We start from the raw sequence: 19,601 nt of genomic DNA on the forward strand, positions 1-19,601 counted from the left end.
CTCTTTTCCAAAGATCATAAACCCTCTAAGCTCTACCCCCAACTCTCTGTTCAGCCAGGCTGGTGGTCTTCTATGCCAGCTTGTCTTTGGGCACATGGGGACAGACCGCTCCTGAGCCATTAAGATTTCCTTCTTGAGGAGTGCCTAGCCTTCCTGGACTCCTCTGCCTTTCAGAGCTGCCTCCTAAGGGACTCTACCAACCAGTGTCCTCAATAGCTCAAAGTCAGCCCTCTGGAAGTCCAAGACAGCAGTGTTAGTGGTCCCCCTCCTGACTTCGCCAAGAATAGAGAACTCTACCATTTCGTGGTCACTCTGCCCAAGACAGCTCCCAAACACCACATGTCCCACCAGTCCTTCTCTCTTTGTGAACAGAAGGTCCAGTGGGGTGTCTCCCTTGGTAGGCTCACTAACCAGCTGTGTCAGGAAGTTATCTTCCACACTCTCCAGAAGCCTCCTAGACTGCTACCTCTGAGCTGTATTGTACTTCCAGGATATGTCTGGGAAGTTGAAGTCCCCCACAAGGAGAAGAGCTGACGATTTCACAACTTGTGCCAGCTGCCTGTAGAATTCCTCATCCGTCTCCTCAACCTGGTTTGGCGGTCTGTAACAGACCCCCACCAGGATGCTTGCCTTCTTGGCCTTCCCGCTGATGCTAACCCACAGGGACTCAACCTTATCATTCCCAGTCTCAAGTTCCAAAACATCAAAACACTCTCTAATACAGAGAGCTATGCCACCACCCCTTCTGTGCTGCCTGTTCATTCTGAACAGCCTAGAGCCAGTCATTGCAGCACTGCAGTCATGGGAGTGGTCCCACCACGTCTCAGTGATGGCAACAAAGTCATAGCCTGCCTGCTGCATGATTCCAAGACCTCCTGTTTGTTGCCCATGCTGCGTGCATTAGTGTAGATGTACTTCAGCTGGGCCATTGCCTGCTCCCCCAGCTCGGACATTGTTCCCCCTGGCACACCTCCAGCAAACCTTATTTCATCCCCATCTGCTTCCTACCTAGCTTAAAGCCCTCTCAATGAACCCTGCCAGCTCTTGCGCTAGTGTCTGTTTTCCCCTTGCAGGTGGGACCCATCTGCAGCCATCAGGCCGGGTGCCAAGTAAAGCGCCCCATGGTCAAAAAAACACAAAATTTCTGCACCAGCCTCTGAGCCACCTGTTTATCAGGTAGGCTTTCCGGGTCCTTTCTATACCCCTCCCTGCCATCGTAGGGATGGAGGAAAGCATGACCTGTACTCCCATTCCATCTACTAATCGTTCCAGTCCCCTAAAGTCCCATTTGATAGCCTTCAGGCTTCTCTCCTCAATATCATCTCTGCCAGCGTGGACTATCAAAAGAGGATAATAGTCAGAGGGGTGAACCAGGTTGGGAAGCTTTCTGGCAATGTCCCTGACCCAGGCCGCAGGGAGGCAGCAGACTTCTCTACGGGGAGGGTCATGTCAACAAATAGGGCCCTCTGTTCCCCTGAGAAGTGAGACACCTACAACAATCACCCTTCCTTCTTTCTTCGTGGAGGCAGTCCTGAAGCGTGGAGTTGACTTCCTCGCCCTAGGCATCCTCCTGGGTAGACTGTTCACCTCGTCCTCACCCATCAGTCTCTCAAGCTCCAGGGCCTCAAACCTGTTGTGTAAGGGCACCTGGGAAGGCAGGGCCAGTAGGGAAGGGGGTTGCCTGCGATGTCTAGCAGGGACCTCTTTCCATTCCTCCTCAACTCCTAGGTCCGCTCCCTCTGCTCAGCAGGTCAGCGGCTCCGCCACTCTTTGGGGTGTCTCACCCCGGTGCCTTTCCTTCAGGCATGGCAGGAAGTTGCTATCTCCCGCTCACACTCCTGATATTCTTCGGAGACATGATCCATTCACCATGAGAAGCATTTTGAGCATGTTGCAAGTGCCAGCCACCTCCAGCATGCAGACAGTAAAGAAGATCACGGCGACCACTTTTATTTGCACGGTAAGAATGCCAATACCATTGAAGAAGAATTCCACATCCTGTTTGTCCAAGAGGCCACCAGTGAAGAGAAGCAGGGTCTCGCGGATGCACTGCTCTACTATTTGGGGTCAGAAGTGGATGTCTGAGGCAATATGCTCAAAGTCCAGTGGAGCAAGTAGTGTCTCGGCTAGAAAACCACCTTTTCTTTTTTTTGCGCACTGAACCAGGAAAAGCAGAGTACTTCTAGTGAAGGTCTAAAGTGCTGAGAGGGCATGTGGAGAAAACCCCAAAGGAATCCCCAAAGCAGGAGAATGGGTCTGTGGGCCCACAAATGGTAGAACGGATGGCAAGGAAGGTGTCCCGGAGACAGAAGCCTGCTTGTCATTCCCGGCCACTGTTGCAAAGCAGCAAGTCCCTGGTGGCAGATGGTCCTCGTCAGCAGTGCGAGAAGCCCTCTGCCACAGGGCCCGAGACCCCACTGCACGAGCTACCCTCCACTGGGAGAGGTGGCTCGCAACCGTGGGAGCAGTACCAGGAGTTGCAGGGCTTCTCCTCTCCTCCTCTGTGCAAAAAATAAAGGCCATGCAGGGAGCAGTGCAGTCAGTCCAGCTGGCAGCAGGCACCAGCACTCTTTAATCGGCCACTGACAGGCATCATCCTCTCCTTCAGCTTCTCATCGTACTCTTTTCTCATGTGGAAGGAAGGACGTCGGTCACACATCTGCAAGGGGTTGACGGAGTTCTACAAAACCAGAAGAGAGTCTCCTAAAGAACTGCAGGAAGCAGCTGAGGCTGCCCCTACCAGTGCACTCCTGCAGGAACTGGCTCTGAGCAGCTGCGGGCCACGCTCTCCAATGAGGTCTCTTTCCAACAGCCAGCACTTTCAAGGCTGCAGCCCTTACTTCCTGAGCCCAGAGCAGGACCTGCCTTTTCTGCTTGCATGTGTGCTTCTGCTGAGGCAGGTGCCTCGCACAGCCTCACTTTAGTCTTCAGAGTGCAGGTACAGCGGGCACTCATCCCTCGCAGGGAGGTACAGTCCCTCGGCAGACCCTTGCCCATGCCCTGCTCGCTGCTGGCTTTGCCCTTTGCTCACTGCAACAGCTCCTCCCGCATGGTAACATGCAGGGGAGTGGGCAGACAGCAGGCACCTGCCTGGCCGGGTGGGGGCTGCAATGCTGCCGTGCCGGAGACCTGCACTGCTCCCCTCCCTCCCAAGGAGAGAGCGAAGTGCCTGCTTGCGTTTTGTTTTTCCTCGGGGCTCGGAATCCATGTCATACCTTTCTTCGTTCAAAGAGCAGCTTCTGCGTCTTGGAATCATATTCATTCCATGCTTCAACTTGACGCATTTTGAGCCTGTGGGCCATCAGCGCTTGTTCCCGTTTTTCCTCTCTTAGAGCACGCATATAGTACACTCCCTGCAGGTAAGGAAAACACAATCGCATGCAGCATTAGTCTCTGGAGCTTGGGCACAGGCAGGAGCACAGCGACAGGTGGGCAGCCAGAGCTGCTGCTTCTGCCCTGCTCTGGAATCTCCAAGGGGAAACGGGGCTGGGAAATGCCTATGGCGTACCGATGTTGCTGTTTTCTGAGCAGCAAAAGACAGGCGCTCATGGGGTTTAGTCTGTGGGTAAGCTGGAGGTTTTGGCTTCTTCAGCTCCTTCTCAGACCTCCCTTTAATTGGTGGCAGGAATCTGAAAAGACACAGCAGGCTTAGCTTATGGGAGTACACTTGGAGGCAGTTTCTAAGAGCTGGGCTCACAGCTCACAGCTTAGCTCCAGCAGCACAAGGTGCTTCCGCAGGAGGAAGACAACGACCACACCAGGACAACAGCTGTCTATTTGATGTTTCCAGTGCCTTTTGGCATGAATACATTCACTGCAGCCAAGGGAAACATCTCAATGACACAAAACCATCTGACTTCCTCCACTTGTGTGGGGAAGAAGGGACAGAAATGTCCCAAGGCCTCACTCAGGCCCCTAGCTGTGGGATGTGTTGTTACAACCCACGCAGACGCACACCATCAGACACGGCCCCCTTGGCCCTTTGCACCCACAGCCTTCCCCTCGGGACCTGTGTCATGCCTCAGTTGTCGGGTGCAGAGAGGTCCCTGGGTTGGCATCGCACCCAGCTCCTTCCCATGTCACGAGGAAGGGGAAGACGACAAGGCCTGGAACCCCAGAACACGGCTCAGGGGCTCAGGGCCTCCAGGGCTGTTCCCAGGCCTCAGCTGGACCGGTGCACACTTACTCTGACTGTGCTCTCCTCAGGGGCTGTGGCTCTTCCTGCCTCCCCTCTGGTGCCTTCGGGCTCGCACCGCTCTGGCCTTTCTCATTCTTTTTCATCCTCTCCATTTGCTTCTCGTTGTAATCCATTCTCACGTGGAATGAAGGACGTTGGTCATGCTCCATTGGCTGGTGAAAGTTTTTCTGCAAAACCAGAAGAGAGTCTCCTAGAGAACTGCAGGAAGCAGCCGAGGCTGCCTCTCCCAGTGCACTGCTGCAGGAAATGGCTCTGAGCAGCTGCGGGCTACCCTCTCCAATGGGGTCTCTTTCCAACAGCCAGCACTCTCAAGGCTGCAGCCCTTACTTCCTGAGCCCAGGGCAGGGCCTGCCTTTTCTGCTTGCGTGTGTGCTTCTGCTGAGGCAGGTGCCTCGCACAGCCTCACTTTAGTCTTCAGGGTGCAGGTACAGCGGGCACTCATCCCTCGCAGGGAGGTACAGTCCCTTGGCAGACCCATGCCCATGCCCTGCTCGCTTCTGGCTTTGCCCTTTGCTCACTGCAACAGCTCCTCCCGCATGGCAACACACAGGGGAGCGGGCAGACAGCAGGCACCTGCCTGGCCAGGTGGGGACTGCAATGCTGCTGTGCCGGAGACCTGCACTGCTCCCCTCCCTCCCAAGGAGCAGGGGAAATTCCTGTTGGGACATTTTCTTCCTGGGGGCTCTGAACGCATGTCATACCTGCTTGTGCTCCATCATCAGCTTTTGCAGCGTTGAGTCATATTGGTTCCATGTTTCAGCCTCAAGATTTTTGAGCTTATGGGCCATCAGTATGCGGTGCCTTCTTTCTTCTATCTTAGCGCGTACAGAGCGCGCTCCCTGCAGGCAAGGAAAACACATCTGCATGCAGCGTTAGTCTCCTAGGACTGGGCACAGGCAGGAGCACAGGGACGGTGGGCAGCCACATCTGCTGCTTCTGCCCTGCTCTGGAATCTCCGAGGGGAAACGGGGCTGGGAAATGCCTATGGCGTACCGTTGTTGAAGTGTCCTGAGCAAAAGCCCCGTGCTCAGGCGTCCTAGGCTGTGGATGAGCTGGAGGTGTTGGCTTCTTCAGCTCCTCCTCAGACCTCTTATGAATTGGTGGCAGTAATCTAGAAAGACAGAGAAGTCTTAGCTTATTGGAGTACACTTGGAGGCAATTACTCAGAGCTGGGCTCGCAGCTCACACCTTATCTCCAGCACCACAAGGTGCTTCTGCAAGAGGGAGACCACGACCACACCAGGACAACAGCTGTCCCTTTGATGTTTCCAGTGCCTTTTGGCATGAGCACATTCACTGCAGCCAAGGCAAACATCTCACTGGCACAAAACCATCTGACTTCCTCCACTTGTGTGGGGAAGAAGGGACAGAATTGTCCCAAGGCCTCACTCAGGCCCGTAGTTGTAGGATGTGTTGCTAAGTCCAACACAGACGCACACCGTCAGACACGGCCCCCTTGGCCCTTTGCACCCACAGCCTTCCCCTCGGGACCTGTGTCATGCCTCAGTTATGGGGTGCAGAGAGGTCCCTGGGTTGGCATCGCACCCAGCTCCTTCCCGTGTCACGAGGAAGGGGAAGACGACAAGGCCTGGAAACCCAGAACATGGTGCAGGGGCTCAGGGCCTCCAGGGCTGTTCCCAGGCCTCAGCTGGACCGGTGCACACTTACTTTCTCTGTGCTGTCCTTGGTTGCTGTGGCACTTGCTGCCACCCCTTTGGTGCCTTCTGGCTCGTAGGCATTTGGCCTTTCAACTTGTCCTTTATTCTCTTCTTCAGCATCTTATCATACACTTTTCTCACAATGTGGGAAGGAACTCGCGTGCACTTGAGTATTTGGCAGAAGGATTTCTGCAAAACGAGAAGAGAGTCTCCTAAAGAACTGCTGCAAGCAGCTGAGGCTGCTCCTCCCAGTGCGTTCCTGCAGGAAATGGCTCTGAGCAGCAGCGGGCCACGCTCTCCAATGGGGTCTCCTACCAACAGACAGTGCTTTCAAGGCTGCAGCCCTTGCTCCCTGAGCCCAGGGCAGGGCCTGCTTTTTCTGCTTGCATGTGTGCTTCTGTGAAGGCAGGTGCCTCGCACAGCCTCACTTTAGCCTTCAGGGTGCAGGTACAGCGGGCACTCATCCCCCGCAGGGCGGTACAGACCCTCGGCAGATCCTTGCCCATGCCCAGCTTGCTGCTGGCTTTGCCCTTTGCTCACTGCAACAGCTCCTCCCGCATGGCAAAACACAGGGGAGCGGGCAGACAGCAGGCACCTGCCTGGCCAGGTGGGGACTGCAACGCTGCCGTGCCGGAGACCTGCACGGCTTCCCGCCCTCCCAAGGAGCAGGGCAAAAGGCCACTGGGGGCATTTTTTCCTAGGCTCTCTGAAAACATGCCATGCTCCTTGCTCCTACTCCATATGCATACACAGCATTGGTCCCACATTTCAGCTTCAATCTTTTTGAGCCTGTGGACCAGCAGGGACAGTGGGCAGCAACAACTGCTGCTTCTGCCCTGCTCTGTAACCCCCAAAGTGAAACGGGACTGACAAATGCCTATGGCATACCATTGTTGGAGTGTCCTTATCACAAGCCGGGATTATGGATGACCGTGGATAAGCTGAAGGTGTTGGTTTCTTCAGCTCCTCCTCAGACCTCTCATGAATTGGTGGCAGGGATCTAGAAAGACACAGCAGGTTTAGCTTATGGGAGGCAGTTTCTAAAAGGCGGGCTCGCAGCTCACATCTTAGCTCCAGCAGCACAAGGTGCTTCTGCAGGAGGAAGACCACGCCCCCGCCCGGACAACTCCTGTCCCTTTGATGTTTCCAGTGCCTGCTGGCATGAGCACCGGCACTGCAGCCTATGGAAACTTCTCACTGGCACAAAAGGCAAGAGCACAGCGAGTCCCCTAACTCCGCCACAACACTTCCCCAGCAGGCTCACCTGGCTTGGTCACCCTGCTTCTTTGCATCCTCCATTCTTTTCTTCTCTGCCCTCTTGGCTAGAGAAACCCTCCTCCGAGCCATCACCACCGGGTCCAGCACACTCACTGCAAGACAACACCACGATGTCACCTCTGTGTCTGTGCAGGGGAGCGGCAGCAGCAGAGCTGCTCAGCCATGCCCACCCACACTCATTGCCACCGCTGGGAGCCACCACTCCTGGGGCATTTTATCCCACACAGCTGCCTTCTCTCCCATCCCCCCCACATCAACATTGGCTCTCCTGCCCTGCGAGGACAAAAGGAGAACACGCAACCCCCTGCCAGGAGCCCACTGGGACATTACATCTTCGGCCACCCATGCCCCAAGGCTGCGGATCTCTTCTGGGCTTGATGCAAATCGGTTTGCGTTGTGGGTCCTGAAGTATAAGCCTGCAAACAGGAAGACACCAGTTGTCAAATAAGGCACCATGTTCCCTTGGTGCCCCACACTAAGAAGCTGCTGGCAGGGTTCTTTGGGAGCCACTGCCGAGCCTCTGGAGGACACAATGGCCTGTGCGAGCTGAGGGGCCCCACAGCCTCCAGCAGCTTCTTCCCGTGCTTCTTATGCCTTACTGCCAGACCCAACACAAGTCCTCCTCGCTGTCCCCTCACACCCTCCCACCGCTCTCAGGGACCCTCAACTGCAGACTGGCTGCTTCATCTGCACTGCCCAGAAGGACTGAGCAGGGGGTCAGCCTGGAAGGCCTCCCAGGAACGAGCTGGTCCTGCCTCGCTCTGGCAGGAGAGAAGCATCAAGAAGAGGCTGCACCCAAAGCACGAGCTGGGCACCAGCTCCCCTGGCCAGTCAGATGTTATAGAAGAGAAGGTACTCACGTTGGTAGCGTGAGGAAAGTATTTCCACTGATACGAGTATATTTATTTTTGCCGTTGAACGCAAGCATATCCATCATCTTGGAGTTCTGCAATGGGACAGACACACGTCAGCAGAAGCCAAGGATATGTGCTCCTTGCTCCCAAAGGTAGCAAACGTTCCCACTGCTCAGGAACGTGGCTACCTCTCCAAAATCCTTGCCCCACTTTGTCCTTTGGTGTCATTAGCCCCCAACACAAACAGGCCAAGGTGCTACCGACAGTTTGTGTAGCTCCTCAAGCCTGTCTCACCCAAAGGTGAGGCAGGCAAGGAGAAAGCAGTCTGAGAGAGCTTTGACAGCATTGCCAGAGCTGCAAGCTGCCCTGGAGACATGATCCGCTCACCGTGAGAAGAGCTTCACGCATATTGCGTGTGTCATCCACTTCCATCAGGAACTCAGTGTAATAGTTCATGGTGACCACTCTTCTTCACACAGTAAGAATGCCAATGCCCTTGAAGAAGAATTCCACATCCTGTTTGTCCAAGAGGCCACCAGCATAGAGAAGCAGGGTCTCGTGGATGCACTGCTCTACTATTTGTGGTCGGAAGTAGATGTCTGCGGCAATTTTCTCAAAGTCCAGCGGATCAATTAGGGTCTCGACTAGAAAACAACCATGAAGGAACAATGTCAGTCCTCACTCAGTTCAGCAAACTCACAGACGAAGTGTGTGCAGCACCCAGCCCTCGCGCGATGCTGTGCCACGGGGAAGGTCCTTGCCAGCTTTGGCCACATCTCCAGAGCACAGCAGATGGGGAACAGAAGGCCAAGGGAAGCTCTGCCACCTGCTACGAGCATCCTGCTAGAGGGTGGGATGAGCTGCAGACGGGGCTGACTCCCAGGGCAGGGGCATGTTCTGGGATGCTGTATGTGCACCCACACTCAGCCTCTCCATGGTGCAAGAGACTTTGCTCTGCCGTGGCACAAGGACGACTGCATGGAGCGAAAGGCAAGGGCTGCAGAGGGAAAGCAAAGCAAAAATCTTCTTACTAGGAATTCTGCTCTCAGCACACTTGAGCTTGTAAAACATCTTCATAAACCTGCAGGGCTTGAATATGGGTTTGCGAACAACCGTAGCCCTGCCATCCGCACCAGTGGTCTTCACTGACACAACGGCAAATGTCCCGATTCCAATATTCACCGCCTGAAAACGCAAGCAAGAAGAGGGACCAATGGCAATGCTGGGCAGAGCTGGAAGGCTGCTGGGTGACTTGCTGGCCCTGAAGATGGTGCTGTGTGGCCCAGGTCCAAAGGGGCAGGATGTAAGGCTCACCTTCTTCTGCAGCAGTTGCCTTCTGATGTATCTGCATGTACTATTCCACACTTGGGCAATTTCTGGAAAGCAAAAGACAGATCCCAAGATGCTGTGAGTTGGCAATGCCCATGAAGTCTGAACCCCCATAGCCACAGAGGTGACAGTGGTGTGTGATCAAGCTCTGCCTGGCCCTCAACCAGCACTCGCACCGCTGGGGCAAGCTGCTGCACAGCTCCTGAACCTTGCCCAGCTTGCAAGACGCCCACGCTGTGCCCAGGACAGGCCTGGGGAGGGAGGGGAGGCGTTAGATGCGCTTTGGGAAGCACATTGGATGCACTCAGGGCTCTCCTTGCAGACGCCAGGACCCTTCAGAAGACCTTCCCCCGGCAGCCCCAGCCGCAAGCTTTCCACAGCTCATGTCCATCTTTACAACAACAGCGCTCCCACAAGGGCCCCCCAGGGCCTTACCTTTCCTGGTGAGCTCCTTAATTAATGAAAGGTCCTCAGGCTTCAAGGGGTTGAACAGCAGGTAGTGCTTCATCTTTACCCTAGCCTTACAGAAGCCGGGAAAGACGTGCTCTTCGTGCTACAAAACTCCCTTGGCTCCTCCTCCTTTTCCTCAACACTTCCCAACCAGCGTTCTCTACCACAGGCTCCCCTCGCCTTCTGCTGCCGGCAGAGCAGCTCCTGTGGAGCAGAGTAGCGCTGGCGAGAGCAGCTCCAACACTTCCCAGGCCTTGCTGGGGAGTGTGGCCAGGCATGGTGGGGACAGCACTTACAACCGAGCCCCATGACAACACCCACCATGTCACGAAGGGGCCGACACCTCACAGGCCACACACATCTGGCCTCAGCATGGGCAGGGGTGCAGAGGGAGGCCCCTGAGGGGGCGGTGCAGACACCTCTGCCTCCATCTCTCACCTCAGCTTGTTACCATATGCTCCTGTTACTCCAGCGCACCGTTTTCTTTGATATACTGCCTCCACCTCTCCAGCACCCACACGTCCATTGCAATTACAGTTGTGAGGAGGACACATTTTGGACTTCACTCCGTTGTGTGAGGCTGCTTTGAGCTCAGAACTCCACACAGGCTGAATATATGTATCACCGCAGTGCCTGTAGAGAATTTGTTCAGCTCACTGCTCAAAACAAGACCCACAGCCTGGTTTTGCCAGGGTCTGCGCAAACCGTGTCCTAACAAGCTGGAGGCTGCAGTAAGGCTCCTTGCCAGTCAGGGCCAGCTTAGTTGCATATGCTCCTTCAAAGTGTTCTTCCAGAGCACGGCTGTTTTCTTCAGGCTGCTTTTGATGTTCAGGTGAATTCTTTGCTTTCAAAATTAAGAGAATCGCGGAACCATAGATCAGAGAGGAATCCTAGATCCTCTCAAGCAGGGCCACCTACAGCAGGTTGCCGAGGAGCATGCACAAGCTGCTTTTGAGGATCTCTGTTGGGGGAGACTCCACAGCCTCTCTGGGCACCCTGTGCCAGTTCTCTGTCACAGGTGTCCCTTACGCCCGAGTGTGGATGTTTTATTTTGTTTATTAATTTATTTATCAATTTCTGAGAGAAACACTTGACTGTCTCTGCCTGTGTGCAGGTTTCTGACCGGGGAGTGTGAGAAACAAAGATTGTGTTGTTGCAGTAGAATACCACTGAGTGTGGCTGTTTTATTGTTCGTTTGTTTGTTTGTTCTGTTGTTGTTTCATTTTTTTTTCTTTTAATTATTTTTATTTTATTTATTTATTTATTTCTCTGAGAGGTACACTTACCTCTCTCCGCCTGCGTGCAGGTTTCTTACTTGGGAGACAGCGACCAAAGATGACAAGAGTTGTTCATCTCCTTAATCTGCTGATCTTATCAGCAAGGGTTAGAGGGAAAATGGGATGGGAGGGGAGTCGGGACCTCACTGTGGCTGTTCCAAGGGAAGATGCAGGGTATATAATAAATAACGCTGTTTTTTTATTTTGTGCTGTGCTGTTTTACTTTCTCTTCGCATTGAAATCTTATTTTTATGTCTCAAGGGATGAACAACCTTTTCCTTCTTTGATCCTACCGTATGCTGTGTTTATTCTAGTTTGCCCTGTCCTTCACAACACCGGTCCCATCTTCTCTGAATTTCCCCTGATGTCGCACTTGTGTTTAGGCTGTTAGTTTTCAGGAGGACACATTTGGGACTTCGCTTCCTTCTGTGAGGCTGGGTTAAGCTCTGAATTACACACTTGTTGAATACTAATAGCAGTGTGGTAGCAGCAGAGCATTTGTTCAGCTCAGTACGCAACTCTCTTTCTGCAGGGCTGCACTTCAGCCATCAGTCCCCCTGTCTATATGCAATACCCTCTTCTTGTCTTCCAAGCCAGTCCTTTCATCATGCAATTTTAAGCAGTTTATCAAGCATGATTTCCTCCTGGTGAACCTGAGAAGGCTGGGGGTGCACAGGGAGGTGGGAGGGGACACGGCCAGGACAGCTGACCCCAACTGGCCACAGGGATGTCCCATAGCATGTGGTGTCATGTGGGACAATAACACTGGGGGGGTTGGCAGGAGAGGTCACTGTTGCTCTCTTGGGACCAGGTGGGCATCAGTTGGCTTGTGGTGACCAGCTGCATTGTGCATCACCTGCTTCTTTTATTTGTGTTATTGTTTTCTGATTTTTTTCCCTTTCTTTATTCCTTTGTCAACTGTCCTGATCTAACCCCTTTTTTGTCACATTTTCTCCTCACTTTCCTTTGAGCAGGGGTAGGGTGAGAGACCGGTGTGGTAAAGCTCAGCTAGCCGTCACTGTGAAAGCACCTCCTGGCTAACACTGTTTTCTTTTGCTAATCCGAATTTTCCCTGCTACTGCTTGTTTTTTGCTCCTGGACAGTTTGTTTGGCTATCTCATGTATTCCTACACACCCATAAAATTTTAGAAATTGATCACTCAATGCTGTTGTTCCCTAATGGGTTTGTAGTAATAACTGTAGAAGTACACACCTAGCTTGTTCCTTTGGCGGTATTTCTCTTCCATCTGGCAGAATCCATTTTCCTTCTTTCAGTTCTGCCCCTATTGTCTTTATAGTTTTTATTTCTGCTTCTGTATACTTTTTCTCTTGTGTCCCTTTTTCATTATCCGATTCCTGTAGGGTTAGAACGACATCATGCTTCCTAAGAGCTGCTTCCCTAGCTTCTTTATCTGCTAGGTCATTCCCTCTTATGTGGAAACCAGTTCCCTTTTGATGTCCTCTGACATGTACTACGGCAATTTCCCTAGGTCCTCTCAATGCGGGCAATATTTGAGTAACTACAGTTTGGTGAATTAGCCCTTTTCCTTGAGTGCCTATGAGTCCCTTTTCTTCCCCAGTTTTCCCAAATTAAATTTCTGGTATTGCAAAAAAAAACAACCACCTTTTCCTGTTGGCCAGTTGCTCCTATTACACTTACAGACTAATTAACACAGAGGAAGAAGCTCCCGTAACCAACAAAAAAATTCAAGCCTCTCTCTTCGTTTCCTAGTTTTATTTCAACTAGTGGACCTGCTAGGGTAGATGCTCCTGGTCCCCGTCATTCCTGACTGTTGTAAGTTTATCCTGCAGCCTAAGACAATTTCTTTCTGATATCAAGGGCCGATTGCCCTAGAAAGAGGCTAGCCAATTGCCTCTGTTTGTTTTCAGATGCCAGGTCCATGTTTTTTTTTTTTCATTGCATTTAAAAGTTGGCCCAAAAATTTGAAAATTCCATAGGGGTTCTTTTGGACCTTGTTGGAAAAGATTCTCAATTCCCAAGCTAACCAGATTTTGGTATTTACATAATTTCCAGAGTGATTAGGGTCTCAGTGAGGGGGGTGGTCAGGGTAATGCAATCGTTGACAGTTCCCTGAGCGGTCCCATTGGCTATCTGAGCTCATGCATGAACTCAGGTTGTTTTAAGAGTTAGCACCTTTTTTGTTTCCATGACAACTCTCTTGGACCCCTCATGTGTGCCTTAATGAACAGGAGTAGTATCTGACCATGTTTACTAAAAGAAGTAGGCAGAGGCAGTGAGATTTATTCCAACGGGGTTGATAGCAAGTCCAAGTATCCTAAAGACCTCTAGTTTAGGCAAGAAAAAGGAATCATGGAATGGCTCGGGTGGAAGGGCTCTCAAGCATCACCTAGATCCAACCCCCTGCCATGGGGGCTCTGAATGCGTGACATAGCTGTTTTTGCTCTCTGCTCCTACTCCGTAGGATTGCATCGTATTCCCCACCAATTTCATCTTCAAGCTCGGTGCGCTTGTGGGCCATGAGTATTCTGTGTTGTCTTTCTGCCATCCGAGCACGCACAGAGCGCCACCTCTGCAGGCAAGGGAAACACAACCGCATGCAACATTAGTCTCCTGGGGCTGGGCACAGGCACGAGCACAGGGACAGTGGGCAGCAACAGCTGCTGCTTCTGCCTTGCTCTAGAACCCCCAAAGTGAAACGGGACTGACAAATGCCTATGGCGTACCATTGTTGGAGAGTCCTTATCACAAGCCGGGATTATGGATGACCGTCGATAAGCTGAAGGTGTTGGTTTCTTCAGCTCCTCCTCAAACCTCTCATGAATTGGTGGCAGGGATCTAGAAAGACACAGCAGGTTTAGCTTATGGGAGGCAGTTTCTAAAAGGCGGGCTCGCAGCTCACATCTTAGCTCCAGCAGCACAAGGTGCTTCTGCAGGAGGAAGACCACGGCCCCGCCTGGACAACACCTGTCCCTTTGATGTTTCCAGTGCCTGCTGGCATGAGCACTGCTGGCATGAGCAATGCCTGCTGGCATGAGCACCGGCACTGCAGCCTATGGAAACTTCTCACTGGCACAAAAGGCAAGAGCATAGCGAGTCCCCTAACTCCGCCACAACACTTCCCCAGCAGGCTCACCTGGCTTGGTCACCCTGCTTCTTTGCATCCTCCATTCTTTTCTTCTCTGCCCTCTTGGCTAGAGAAACCCTCCTCCGAGCCATCACCACCGGGTCCAGCACACTCACTGCAAGACAACACCACGATGTCACCTCTGTGTCTGTGCAGGGGAGCGGCAGCAGCAGAGCTGCTCAGCCATGCCCACCCACACTCATTGCTACCGCTGGCACCACCCTTCTCTCGCATCCCCCCCACATCAACATTGGCTCTCCTGCCCTGCGAGGACAAAAGGAGAACACGCAACCCCCTGCCAGGAGCCCACTGGGACATTACCTCTTCGGCCACCCATGCCCCAAGGCTAAGGATCTCTTTTGGGCTTGATGCAAATCGGTTTGTGTTGTGGGTCCTCAAGTATAAGCTGGCAGCAGGCACCAGCACTCTTTATTTGGCAGGTCACCCTTTGGAAGGCTCTCTTCACACCCCTTGTTGACAGCTCTCACACTGCAAAGGGGGCAGCGCCATGAGCAGAGGTGGGAGCTTCTTCTCAAGTGTCCCTGGTACTGGTGCCGAGGCCTGCTCCAGCTTTTGGTATGGGAGCTGATGGCTACGGCCTCTGCAGCTGGAAGCTGCAGGGCCGCTTGCGGTTTCCTGGTGTGGACGGCACGCCCTGGGCCTTCTCACAGTGGTCCGAGAGCCTCGTCTTCTCCCCTTTCCTGCAGGATCCAAAAGAAAGGCCATCAGTTTGGGTGGGTGTGGTGTAAATGCCTGAAGTAACTAGGAAAATAAAACTAACGTTCACATTTTAAGGAGAAGGTACAGCATTGAAGAGGCTTTCAGGGTAGGGCATAACTGCATTACCTGAGCGTTCCCTAGGCTCCCAACCTTAGATGCTATCGCACTGGGGAAACTTGGTGTGCTAGCTCTAAGGAACAGCACGGAGCGTAGAGTGGAGTGGAGACACCACGGCTAGGCTCTGTAATCAGGTGGGGCCTCGATTGTTCTTGTGCACAAAGCTGCTCTTTTTGCCACCCTGAGCCAAAGAGCTGTCATGTTTTGACAAATGCTGTACCCTAGTGTACTTTTTGCTCATTATAATATCATTATAATACCAAAACACACCTCCATCCCAAAAGCTACCCGCCTCCAAGGTGCGACCACCCCTCACTGAGCATGCGCCCTGACTTTCTCGGAGCCTATTACTTTAAACGGAGACGGGAAAACTTTACTCCAATCATAACTAAGATATGCTTGACTAGAGCCACTCAAGCTCCACCTAAAAGATAGAAAATCATATAAATTGGCCCAAGAGAAATGGGATGTTGGGGAAGATACCACCGTCAGGGGAGATACCATCCCAAGGACAACATCCTTAGGACCTCCTGACTCCTGGGATCAGTCGACGGGCTGAGCCTCTCTTCCCCCCCCATTGGGACGCCTTTGGGTGAGATCTGAATACTTGCTTATAAATCTCTACAGAGTCTTTGATCCTTTTAACGCGTTTATTTCTAGGCTGCGCACCTGTGGCATCTGTGACACCTGTAAACACCTGTAACATCTGTAACATCTATAACATCTATAACACCTGTAATATCTATAACATCTATCACACCTGTAACATCTGTAACACCTACAGCACCTATAACACCTGTAACATCTGTAACACCTATAACACCTGTGTATTGCATGCATACTAGCTTGCTTTTGCAGACAGTCCCTATCACCGGCAATCCAAAAGAACCTGATTATCTGTTGCTGTAATAAACCATACTTGATTGCATTGTGATAACTCTCATTAAGTGCAACGAGGGTGAGGGTGGTTGTCCGTGATAGTTCAGTGTTCTGAATCTAACCAGACCCCCAGACGGTTAATGCATTTTTGGTGAATGTCCGAACGGACCCCCGGATGGTTAATGCGTTTTTGGTGAATGTCTGAACGGACCCCCAGACCGTTAATGCGTTGATGGTGAATGTCTGACGGGACCCCCAGACGGTTAACGTGCTTTTGGTGAATGTCCAACTGGTTCAGTACTCTGAATCCGACCGAGCCCGTAACGGTTAATCAGCTACACCCCTTAACGCGACAGTGGGGAAGAAGGGACAGAATTGTCCCAAGACCTCTATCAGTCCCCTAGCTGTGGGATGTGTTGATGTGAGGCTGTTCCCAGGCCTCAGCTGGACCGCTGCACACTTACTCTGTCTGTGCTCTCCTCAGGGGCTGTGGCTCTTCCTGCCTCCCCTCTGGTGCCTTTGGGCTCGCACCGCTCTGGCCTTTCTCATTCTGAATCATCCTCTCCATTAGCTTCTCCTTGTACTCCAACGTTGTACTCCAACTTGAAAGTACTACTCCGTTGTACTTTCAAGGCTGCAGCCCTTGCTTCCTGAGCCCAGGGCAGGGTCTGGTTTTTCTGCTTGCGTGTGTGCTTCTGCTCAGGCAGGCGTGCTTCTACCGCGTCAGAGCCCGAGCAGCCACATGCGCAGGCGCAGCGCCCGACCACGAGTGACAGGGACCTCGGGCCCTTGCTTCGCCAGGGGTGGCCCGGGACAGCAGCGCGGCCAGGCTGAAGCCGCCAGCTCTCAGGAGAGAGGCTGAGGGGAGTGTGCGTTGCCAGGGCAACGGCGACTGCGCATGTGCACTCTCGCACTCTGCCTAGAAACAGCCTCGGGGCGGGTGGGGACTTGTCGCTGCCCACTGTGAGCAGGGAGGGGCCAGCAGCGCGGGAACGCCACTCCAACCGACACTCACAAGGCGATTCCAGAGATCACAACGGAATCGCAAAGATTTTGGTAATGTAGTTGGAGCTGCTGGCCAAACTGAGAAAGATTTTTTTAAAGCAACTCCTTAAATATAAGATTGGGAAGAGATTTGTTAAAACAATCAGGAGCATGCATAACGTTTTGCCCAAGGAGCTCCAAGTAAAAGAGACGCAGCTTATCTTATCTTCCCTATGAGGAAAGGCTGAGAGACCTAGGTCTGTTCAGCCTGGAGCAAAGAAGACTGAGAGGGGATCTCATCAATGCGTAGAAATAGCTGAGGTGTGGGAGACAGAGGGATTTGGCCAACCTCTTTTCAGTGGTTTGTGGAGACAGGACAAGGAGTAATGGCCACAAGATAGAGCACAGGAAGTTCCGCACCAACATGCCAAAGAACCTCTTCACGGGGAGGGTGACGGAGCACTGGGACAGGCTGCCCAGGGAGGCTGTGGAGTCTCCTTCTCTGGAGATATTCGAGGCCCGTCTGGACGCCTCCCTGGGCAGCCTGCTCTAAGGAACCTGCTTTGGTAGAAGGGTTGGACCCGATGATCTTTCGAGGTCCCTTCCAACCCCCATAGTTCTGTGATTCTGTGATTCAGCTAATCCAATTTTTAAGTTAATACAGGTACCAACAGTACTCTCGTGCCTAGTGAAATCCTGGAGCACATCTACCCCAAATTCAAAACTGACCACGTGTGATTTACCATGTTGGGCTTGAAAGATGCCTGCTTTTGTCAAAAAGTGTTTGCTTTTGTGTGAGAAAATCCGTTAAATGGCAGAAAGATTCAGTTGTCTTGGACAGCGTTACCTCAAGGGCTTAAAATAGCCTGACGATGTTTGGTAATCAGCTAGCAAAGGAGCTTGAGGCTTGGAGCTCACTCCCAGGCAAAGGCACAGGATGTAGATGACCTAATAGCCACAACTATGCAAGAAGATTATATATATTCAGTGGACTATAAACTTGTTGATTTTTTTTTGGATTAAGTGGGTACAGCATATCTCAAGAGAAGGCCCAATTCGATCAATATTGAAGTGGGTGTCTGAGGCAATCTGCTCAAAGTCCAGCGGAGCAAGTAGTGTCTCGGCTAAAAAACCACCTTTTCTTTTTTTGAACGTTGAACCTGGAAAAGCAGAGTACTTCTAGTGAAGGTCTAAAGTGCTGAGAGGGCATGTGGAGAAAACCCCAAAGGAATCCCCAAAGCAGGAGAATGGGTCTGTGGGCCCGCAAATGGTAGAACGGATGGCAAGGAAGGTGTCCCGGAGACAGAAGCCTGCTTGTCATTCCCGGCCATTGTTGCAAAGCAGCAAGTCCCTGGTGGCAGATGGTCCTCGTCAGCAGTGCGAGAAGCCCTCTGCCGCAGGGCCCGAGGCCCTCCTGCACAAGCTACCCTCCACCAGGAGAGGTGGCTTGCAACCACGGGAGCAGTACTGGGAGTTGCAGGGCTGTTGCGAGGACATTTGTTGTCGACGGAAGGAAGACACAGACGCTCAATATGAGTGATCAGTGAACTTGGATTTATTGGATAGCTCAGTAGTCTTTTATCTAATTCAATATAATTAGCTCCTACATATTGCAAAAGCTAAGCTCATGATTGGTTAGTGCATTTCTCTATTTTATCAGCTAGTTTCTCACTCCCATCGACCGAAATAACACAGTTAGTACTTTCCCAAACCACCAACAGATATCGTGTCCTTGTGCCTGATTAGCTCCCAGACGTTACGTACTTTCTCAGACTCATATGAGCTGCGTTCAATACTTTTTTAGCTCGCGACCTCCTAGTTTCTCAACATTCACATGACCTACTTCACTTAACCATTCCTCCACACAGGGCTTCTCCTTTCCTGTGCAAATACAAAGGCCATGCAGGGAGCAGTGCGGTCAGTCCAGCTGGCAGCAGGCAACACTACTCTTTATTTGGCAGGTCACCCTTTGGAGGGCGCTCCTCACACCCCTTGCTGACAGCTCTCACACTGCAAAGGGGGCAGCGCCATGAGCAGAGGTGGGAGCTTCTACTTGAGCGTCCCTGGTACTGGTGCCGGTGCCTGCTCCAGCTTTTGGTATGGGAGCTGATGGCTACGGCCTCTGCAGCTGGAAGCTGCAGGGCCGCTTGCGGTTTCCTGGTGTGGACGGCACGCCCTGGGCCTTCTCACAGTGGTCCGAGACCCTCGTCTTCTCCCCTTTCCTGCAGGATCCAAAAGAAAGGCCATCAGTTTGGGTGGGGAAGAAGGGACAGAATTGTCCCAAGGCATCACTGAGGCCCCTAGCTGTAGGATGTTTTGTTACAACCCATGCAGACGCACACCGTCAGACACAGCCCCCTTGGCCCTTTGCACCCACAGCCTTCCTCTCTGGACCTGTGTCGTGGAAAGGCCTGGGGATGCCGAGAGGCCCCTGGGGGTGGCATTGCACCCATCTCCTTCCCGTGTCACGAGGAAGGGGACGACGACAAGCCGAAAGAACCCCAGAAGACGGTGCAGGGGCTCAGGGCCTCTAGGGCTATTCCCAGGCCTCGGTGGGGCTCGTGCACACTTACTCTGTCTGAGGTCTCCTGGGAAGCTGTGCCTTTTCCTTATGCCCATCTGATGTCTTGTGGCTCGCAGGGTTTTTGCCATTGACATGCAACATCCTCTCCTTCAGCTTCTCATCGTATTCTTTTCTCAAGAGGAACGAAGGACGTCGGTCACACTCCTGTGTGGGGTAGACGGGGTTC

The 19,601-nt window shown here is 52.6% G+C and overlaps 1 protein-coding gene across 1 annotated transcript; it reads right to left on the reverse strand.

Annotated features, from left to right (window-relative positions):
• Positions 1 to 13,336: 13,336 nt before the first annotated feature.
• Positions 13,337 to 16,491, reverse strand: LOC311427448 (uncharacterized protein). The gene is made up of 5 exons (XM_084504809.1): positions 16,332 to 16,491; positions 14,473 to 14,852; positions 14,161 to 14,266; positions 13,751 to 13,862; positions 13,337 to 13,596 (listed from the first exon to the last, which is right to left on the reverse strand). The coding sequence occupies exons 2-5, from the start codon at positions 14,486 to 14,488 to the stop codon at positions 13,414 to 13,416; spliced, it is 417 nt and encodes a 138-aa protein (XP_084360935.1). The 5' UTR covers positions 14,489 to 14,852; positions 16,332 to 16,491; the 3' UTR covers positions 13,337 to 13,413.
• Between the last annotated feature and the right edge of the window lie 3,110 nt (positions 16,492 to 19,601).

This window comes from Aythya ferina, assembly GCF_964211825.1.
Source record: "Aythya ferina genome assembly, chromosome: Z".
NCBI classification, from domain to species: Eukaryota; Metazoa; Chordata; class Aves; order Anseriformes; family Anatidae; genus Aythya; species Aythya ferina.

Excerpts from the sequence above, each read along its gene's own strand:
- LOC311427448 (XM_084504809.1), bottom strand. Across the intron at positions 13,863-14,160 it reads AAGCAGGGTGACCAAGCCAG|ATCCCTGCCACCAATTCATG; the intron begins GTGAGCCTGCTG and ends GTGTCTTTCTAG. Across the intron at positions 13,597-13,750 it reads ATAAGGACTCTCCAACAATG|AGGTGGCGCTCTGTGCGTGC; the intron begins GTACGCCATAGG and ends CCTTGCCTGCAG.